Below are 8,782 nucleotides of genomic sequence, written 5' to 3'. Positions count from 1 at the left end.
GCATAGTGATATTTCAAAGTTGATGGGAAATTTATTTTTTGACACAGAATCAGATTGAAATAACACAGACGACCGGGATATGTAATATCACTTTAAATCTCTGAAAGTCACAATCAGCTTGACACAAAGTACACAAGGAGTCCTGTCTGCACTAGAGTTCAAAGACCAGTCAGGCAGGCTCATAGTTCCTATTAGCTGTAGACCTGAGGAGAGCTAACCTGCACTAATTAAGACTGTAGACCTGAGGAGTTACTCTGCACCAGTGAGTAAGAAAAATGTTTAAGGGCTTTTTCAGGTTTTGAGTCTCTGTAAGAGGCGAAGCAGACTTGGCTCTTGAATGCAGGAGAGAAATCCAGAGGATTCCTACCCACCCCACCATGCAGTGAATCCTGCTCTGTAGGGGAATGTTGGGCTCTGTGGACACTGTGGACAGAGAGTCAGCACCAGGAATGGCTACTGGTGGATATTTCCCCGTTACTGAAAACTCTGCCAGATGCTGTAGCACCCCCTGGCGTTCACCCATCTGCACAGCACACAGTGGTTCCCTTGTCTGCACTGGTGCACCCTGTAGCTGTGGCCATAGTCAAGGCAGGACACCTGAAGATAAAGAGTGCAGTGCCTCTCTCACCAGCCGTGGCTCAGTGTTTGAGAGGATAGGTATCACTGTTATGGCCTGTTCCTCTTGATCCGCTCGTAGACGGCTGAAGCTGCTCTACCCACCCATACACTGGCCGTAGTGCCGACTATAGTTCCTGTGGCGATCCCAGCCTGCACAGTTATAGCGCCCCCGACCAAGAAGGCCCCAGCCACGCCTCCAGCCACACCCCCAGCCACGGTCAGCACAGGTATGGTCACCACACAGCCCACAGTCAGGCCAAACTTGATCTGATAGATCTGCAGGAACTTCTCACTCTTAGTGGCTGTGTACTCGCAGAGCTCCTCAAACTCCCGCTGGCTGACTTTGTCCTTTACATAGTCCAGCAGTTCTGTCTTCTTTACCTCCAACATCTCCCTCATCTTCTTTGGACGTTTCAGCATGTTATTGCTCTACAGAAAATGAGGGGTAAGTACACTTCAGAGTAAAGGATAGCTCCATATATCTTTTGAACATTCCAGTACACCCCAGAAACAAGCAGAAGACTACTCCAGAACACCCTGGACATAAGAGCCTATGCCAGAACACCCCAGACACAAACAGAATGCAAATGTACACAAAGAAACAAGGAGTGTCCATCAGGACACCCCAGAATGAAGCAAGAGGTACCCCAATTAAGCCTGTGAACTCCCACACACATCTATAAACACATCTATATTCACACACAATCATATATTTACCTGCCTATGCAGAAAGCCATCAAATTCCTGCTGCGCCTGCGGGAGAATGAATTCCTTCAGGAACCTCTGACGCTGAGAGCCCAGGATCTCTGAGAGCTCCTGGAAGTCCTGCTGACTGACTTCACCCTGCACATGGGACAGCAGCTCTACCTCCTTCTGTTCTACAGTCCTCCTCATCCCCTGTGTGGGGTTGTGCATGATACTTCTCTAAGGAAACAGAGTGCAAGGTCACTTTAGACTACGCCCTCTGAACTGCTCAGGGCTCCCCAGAAACAAGAAGGAGCCCACCCAAAGACACTCCAGAAACAAGCAGAAGATACCCCAGTGGAGCCCAGTTTCTCAAACACACACACACTCACACCTTCACAGTTTCACACACACTCTCACGCTCTTTCTCTCATACATACAGGTATACACTCACCTGCTCATTCAGAAAGTTGGTGAATTCCTGTTTCTCCCTCATGATGATGAGGTGAGTGTATTCCTTCAGGAATGTCTTACACTCAGATCCCAGGATCTCTGAGAGCTCCTGGAAATCCTGCGGTCTGACTTCACCCTGCACTCGGGCCAGCAGCTCTTCCTCTTTCTGTTTCACACTCCTCCTCATTCCCTGTGTGGGGTCGTGCATGAACCTTCTCTGAAGAAAGGGGGAGCAAGGTCAACAAGCCTAGGAGCTCAAACACCCTAATACAAATTCCATTGTCACGTTCTTTCTCTTTCACACACTGTTACCTGCTTATTCAGAAAGATGGTGAACTCCTGCTTCACCTGCAGGAGAGTGAGCTGGCTGAAGGCCTGGATGAGCTGGAGGAGGAAGCAAAGGGGTTACCGATAGAACTGACATTGATAGAGGTGTTCTGGAATGAAACATACATTTCAAGAAGTAATCTATACTGTCAGGTTGAAGGAACTGAGTCTTTTAAGTCTGAAGGGAGTGTCCCACACCGACAAGCTGAAGGAACTGAGTCTCTGTATTCTGAAGGAACTGAAGACAGGAGCACAGAATAGTTTGAAAAGGTTTACTGGGTCAGCAGGGAAGAGAGGGACACACCTTTGCAAGAGAGGATATTCTGTACTTGCTTGTGAAAATCACTTGTGCCACTTCCTGTGAAGACAAGAACAAGTTCAGTGTGGCTTCACTGGGCAGTGTGGGGTCTCTGCTTCACATTTTTACTGCACTATACTGGTTTTTACCATGATCTTTGAGGTGTTTTACCCTAGTGGTGTATTGATGGCTGTTGACTGGTTCAGTGAATAGTATCTCACCTTGAATTTCTCTGCCAGTGTCTTTCCTGTCACAGTTGACTGTATTGTCTGCAGAACTTGGACAATGTGGTTGATGTACTCTTTCAGGCAGTGCTGAAATGGTTCATTCATTTCTCAGAAAAACACAATGAGAAAACAAATGTAAACAAAAGCTCTTGAAGCTCTATAGTCTTGAATTTAGACTAGACTACTAGGGGATTTGATATTCACAATCCTCACAAATGCTGACATATGCAACCCAGTGGATTTCTTCAAAATTAACAGTAAATACCAACCAGAAACAAATGTAAAAACATGCATTGAAACTGAGAGCAGGAGGCACATCTTTACACAAAGAGTGGTGAGAGTGTGGAACAAGCTATCCAGATTCTCAGATCAATGAGCTACTATCTACTACAGAAGCTGGATTTCCTCCTCTTGTTTGTAACCTGCTTTAAGGCCATTAACAAACTCACAGCACTGCAGCACTTTACCACTGGAAGCTACCTGTAGCTGGTTTGCTGCTCAACACTACCTCACTGTGGTTGACCAGGACAACTGTCAATGGGATTAGGGGAGCTGCTCTGGGAGTGGAGCTGTCCGGTTTTTACCTTGCATGGTTCCCTGTTGACTCCAAAGCAGTCGGTCCCCAGGAAAGGGCATGAGGTGGCAGCATGGCCTCTTCTCCCTGAGGATCCTCAGAACCTGTTTGTTTGTCCCTGACTCCTCCAAGCGCTGAAAGCACAGACAGACATGTCGACAGGAAAGGGGTAGGATCCCATCCCTCTGTGTCTAAAATAATGCAGCTCTCAGCCTGAAGGAACAGGCTCTGGAGGGGGTTTCTTTAGTCTTTAGTCCCAAAATGACAGTCTGAAGGAACTGAGTCTCTTTAGTCTGAAGGGTGTGTCCCACACTGCCAAGCTGGAGGAACAGAGTCATTTTTAATCCATAAGGAGTGTCCCACACTGACAGACTGAAGGAACTGCTTCTCTTTAGTCTGTGGCCTGTAGTTGTCTGTATGAGGCACTGTTGTAGCTCCTGACCGGTCTAGAGTATCAGTATCTCTCTGGCTTTCTCAGCACGGGTCAGGGTTATATATATATATAAGGTCCATAGTATTTCTCCTACCTGGATGATTCTCTCCAGATGTCGGAATCCTCCAGACTGTCCAAATTCCCGAGTTTGTGTCCAGTCCCGCACCAGGAAATCAAACCCCTTTATCAGAGATTGAGAAAGATCTCATATCAGCTCACCTCACAAAGTCATGAAATCCTAACGATTTCTATAGATTGAAGAGCCTAACTTGCCGTCCTACAGTACAGCTCAAGTAATAATGTGCATGAGAATGATTGAAATAGATTAAATAGCCAAACCAATATTCTGAGTGAGTTATGACAGCTGTTATGATGCCTGCAAATCTGCTTTCTCTCAATTGGACACTGCATGCCTTAGTAAATTGGTACTGCTGAAAACAATGTGTTTATGGCTGCTTTCGACACTGTTAACCATGATATCTTCCTTTCTCATGTTTGCAGAGACTGTGGCTGTGTTTGCAGTTTCTGACACTGCTTCCAATGGTTCAGGTCTTATCTGATGCTGGGGCCTATACTATTCAGAATTTGCCTGTATCTATGTGGTCAATTATAAAGATCACATGGTCTGATCTATCATTTCTATGCTGATGATACTTAAATCTACATCCATACTAAGCCTTACACTGAAGTGGCTGTCTCTGCACTAACTGCAGTGCAGTTATACTTTCTAATATAAAACCCTGGGTTACTCTAAATTTCCTTAACTTAAACTACAACAAGACTGAAGTCATGTTGCACCTGTTTAACACTAAGGTAAAGCCAGTGTAGTAGCCCTATCTGTGGATAGCAGTGTGCTGGAATTTCAATCAAAATTGAGGAATTTAGGAGAGATCCTAGCTTGACTTCCTAACCAGGTGCACGTGATCACATTACCCCTGTCCTGGAGTCCTTGCACTGGCTTCCTGTCAGGTTTCTTGTTGACTTCAAAATCCTCTTGCTCACCTATAAGGTTCTGCATGGCCTGGCACCTCAGTAACTGTCTGAACTATTATCACCCTACTCCCCACCTCGCAACCAGTTAAAACAGGCCCTGGTCTGCAGGTGATAAAAGAGATCTGATCTTTTTTTGTGTTCACTGCACTCAAGAGTAAATTTCATACCTGAAAATGCTTCAGGTTAAAGGCTCCTTCACCCTTTTGTGCCACAAGATACAGCAACTGCAAACAGAGTAAACACAAGCCATCTGTGTGTCAGAGACAGAGAAAGAGAAAGTCATACTGTAGGTTCTGTAGTTTATTGTTTCTGTTTTGGCAACAGTGTAATTTACCACTCATGCCAATAATCCTGAGAAGAATTTGAATCTGTCAGACAGTCTGACAGAGACACAGGCACTCATAAAAAATAAACATGGATACACATATAAAACAAATATACACATATAAAACAAATATACAAATACAATCACATACACAGGCAGACACACATGGGGAAAGATAGGACTGGCCTATTTATATAGCCCTGTGAGGAAAACCAGGCAGCACAGAGCATCACACACAACAGCACCTCGAGTCATGCAGTGCTGTGCTCATGCCACACGTCACCAGCAGGGGGCAAACTCATACCCCAGTCAGAGAGACCCAGCACTGCAATTGCTCCACAGTCCCAGTTGAAGGACCTGTGACACTGAGAGGTTCCCGGCTTTAGCCCCCCACTGCACCACAGCTCCCTTGTGCAGGTGCTGTGTGGCACATCAGGGGATAAGACCGTGGCCGGGTGCTGTACCTCCAGGTATTCCAGGTCTGTTTTCTTCACATCAGCATGAACGTTGAAGATCTGGGAGAGAGGACAGGGGAGACGTCACCTCTCCAGAGCACAGCAAGGTGTACAGAGTCATCAAGGAAGGTGGGACAGGGCCACGCAATTCTCACCATATGTGAGCTGAGAAAGACGCTCAGGGCAGACAGCTTCACACTCAGTTCCGTCTCCCGCAACAAATCCACGGATCCCTCAGTGTCCACCAGGAAGACAGCCAACTGGACAGAGGGGACAAAAACAGAATATTCTGATCAGAGATGCAGTGGTCATCTGTCTCCTCTTCCCTTCCGGTACCAACACAGAGCTGACAGAGCTTTACACAAAGGGTGGTGAGAGTGTGGAACAAGCTGCCCAGCCAATGGCTCAATGGCCTACTAACTACTGTACCAATCAGACTGGATGGGAATGACCTCCTCTTATTTGTCTGGTGATTTGATACACCAAAACCTTCCCATTCCTGAGCAGAGAATGCCACACAGATGCCCTGAGTGTGGACAAGTGGGTAACAGGGGCTGGTGAGGGTCAGTAGAGCTCTCATTCCTACTTATTCAGGATGCCTGCAGGGTCTGTGAAAGACTCTCTGACTTAGTTCAACCTGCACCTGTCTGAGTCATACAGTTGCGCCCCCTACAACAGATGAATTCCCAGCTTGCCCAGCCCTTGCCTTGCCCCCCTGTGTCTCCAGGAACAGAGGCCGGCTCCAGATGAACACACCCTTCGTCATGGTCTCAGTTCCAGGCTGCCACTCGAACCCTCGCAGAGGCTCATCGTCACTCATCCAGATGTCCTGTGTTCACAGGTAAGGGAGCATTCACAACCATGGTCATAAGACGGGACTTTACACAGAGAGTGGTGGGGGTGGGATGTCAGGGCCGTATGACACTGCTTTATACAGAGAGCAGAGGGGGTGGGGTGCTCTCACCATTTTAGACAGTTTGCGCAGGAGGTAGTTGAGGAGGAAAGACTTGCCCTTCCTCCTCTCCCCGACAATGGCCACCACACAGAGTGGAGTCTCCCTCACATCTGAGCGCAGGAAACACTGCCGAAGCACATTCTCTTTCAACAGGAGGGAGCCATCAGGACTGACATGGACCAGCTGAATGGGCTTGCCAGAGCCCTGGAAGTGGAAGACAACATTTAAAACTGAGACCAGGAGGCATTTAACTTTACACAGAGGGTAGTGGAAGTGTGGAGCAGAGTGCTGATGCCCACTGGACGGGCCTCTCTCTCTGACATCCCCCAGGTCAGAGTGCTTGCTGTTGCACCAGGAGCACAGGGCATCTAAAGTCTACCCATCTCACAGTGTACACTGTGCACCTGCCACACCAGGATTCTCCAGCAAGTGTATCTGGGTTTCAAAATGTTCCCTGTAGCCTGACTGTCAGGAAAGCTTCTAATGGAAAAAGAGACGAAGCCTCTGTGTGACCCTGCAGCCCTCGCAGAAAACAATACTACAACTCACCTCCTCTCTCTTGACTGTGCTCGCACGCTCACACACCTTGTGACATTGGGGACAGGTGATCACGAGGTCGACCCAGAAGGACTCGATGCAGTCTTGGCAGAACTCGTGGCCACACTGGATAATCACTGGCTTGGAGAAACTGCCCAAGCAAATGGAGCACTGAGGCTCAGACAACACGGAGCTTCCTATGTCCTCCTGCTCGAGATCGGGAAGCAGAGAGCTCTCTACTGCCTCCTGCTGCTGCTCAGACATCAGGCAGGCCGAAGACATGCTGGAGCGGAGGGAAGAGAGAGACCGAGACACAGTCAGCAGCCAATCCACAGCCAAAGACAGAAAAGGACTTGGATGGCAGGACCAGCTGTCCTGGAACTGAGTTGTCTTCTAAACACATTATTATGATTTTAAGTTTAAATCATAATAATACCTTTTTTCTGATGGGCACTGAGAATTCCCCATTGACTGTCCCAAGTCACAATAATCCTGTTTAGACAAAGATAAAAACAAGAACAAGGACCAATTCAAGTACGATAGCATTTATAAATACACACACTGACAGATCAGAGCAGTGTAACACACAGTATCAATCACTGACAGCCCACAGCAGTGTAACTCACAGTATTAATTACATACTGACAGATGAGAGCAATGTAACACACAGTATCGATCACACACTGACAGATCAGAGCAGTGTAACTCACAGTATCAATCACTGACAGCCCACAGCAGTGTAACTCACAGTATCAATTACATACTGACAGATGAGAGCAATGTAACACACAGTATCGAACATTTACTTAGCAGTGTAGCAGACAGCAGTGATCACACACTGAAAATCAGCAATATTTAACACTGATCACATTGCTATGTATTTATGTTTCAGATACAGGTCCAGTATTTTCACAGTGTTAAATAGATTTTAAATTTCTCTGAAGCCATAATAGGCTCTTGAACCAAGAAGAAGTATAGTAAGACAGTAATAATAAGAGGAACAGCCACACAGAACTCAACACCACACAGTCCGTCCTATAATAATAATAATTGCTTACACTTATATAGCGCTTTTCTGGACACTCCACTCAAAGTGCTTTACAAGTAATGGGGAATCCCACTCCGCCACCAGTGTGCAGCCCCACCTGGATGATGATAATAACTTCAGCTCTGCTAGTCTAACACATCTGTACGATTTGCTCTAATTTCAATGGGCTGTACTGAAATACCACAGCTGTCTGGGCTCCCCTGATCCCTGTCTGTGTGGATGAGAAGATTTAATTTGTATTACTCACCAAAAGCAGCAGGTCCTTTTTCAGCAGAGTTGAAGTGAAAGTGAAAGATGTTCCATTTAAGGAAATTAGAACTGTCAATTATGAGCTGCTCACTCAGAAGGGTTCACAGAAATTGTTATGAAAGACTCTACTTTCGGCCCGACAGTCTTCTTTTAAATTCTGATCTCACTGGACTTTGTTGCATTGGACCTGTTTTATACCCCAATTACACTGGGCTTCATTGCACTGGACTGTGTTTTTACCCTGGTCTCATAGGTTCTACGTCATTGCACTGCATTTTTACTCTGATCTCATAGGTTCTACTGCACTGTGCTTTTGTCATAATTTCACTGGGTTTACTACACAGACTGGGTTTTTACCTGAAATCACTTGGTTTTATTGCATTACACTGTGATTTTATCCTGATCTCTTTGGGCTTTACTGTACTGTACTGTGATGATGTGGCCTGTTTACAGATATGTGTGGGTATTTTCCTCACCACATTACCAAAGAGGTCCCTGACAACAGTGCTAGAATGCTGTTCGACTGGAAAGCAAACATAAATCATACTGACAGATCAGAGCAGTGTAACACACAGTATTGGTCACACACTGACAGATCAGAGCAAT

At 46.4% G+C, this 8,782-nt stretch overlaps 1 protein-coding gene across 1 annotated transcript; it reads right to left on the bottom strand.

The window, feature by feature from the left end:
- Window positions 1–209: 209 nt before the first annotated feature.
- LOC148825603 (RING finger protein 112-like) lies at window positions 210–8,537 on the bottom strand. Its single transcript, XM_088926244.1, has 16 exons — window positions 8,175–8,537; window positions 7,316–7,371; window positions 6,892–7,162; window positions 6,352–6,546; window positions 6,094–6,216; window positions 5,543–5,647; window positions 5,397–5,447; window positions 4,775–4,831; window positions 3,709–3,795; window positions 3,192–3,315; window positions 2,602–2,714; window positions 2,387–2,440; window positions 2,068–2,139; window positions 1,757–1,972; window positions 1,336–1,542; window positions 210–1,047 (listed from the first exon to the last, which is right to left on the bottom strand). Exons 2-16 carry the CDS (start codon window positions 7,345–7,347, stop codon window positions 667–669), a joined length of 2,088 nt encoding a protein of 695 aa, XP_088782370.1. The 5' UTR covers window positions 7,348–7,371; window positions 8,175–8,537; the 3' UTR covers window positions 210–666.
- Between the last annotated feature and the right edge of the window lie 245 nt (window positions 8,538–8,782).

Source organism: Atractosteus spatula, chromosome 10 (genome assembly GCF_055471065.1).
Source record: "Atractosteus spatula isolate fAtrSpa1 chromosome 10, fAtrSpa1.hap1, whole genome shotgun sequence".
NCBI classification, from domain to species: domain Eukaryota; kingdom Metazoa; phylum Chordata; class Actinopteri; order Semionotiformes; family Lepisosteidae; genus Atractosteus; species Atractosteus spatula.
This window is presented reverse-complemented; position numbering and strand designations above follow the sequence as displayed.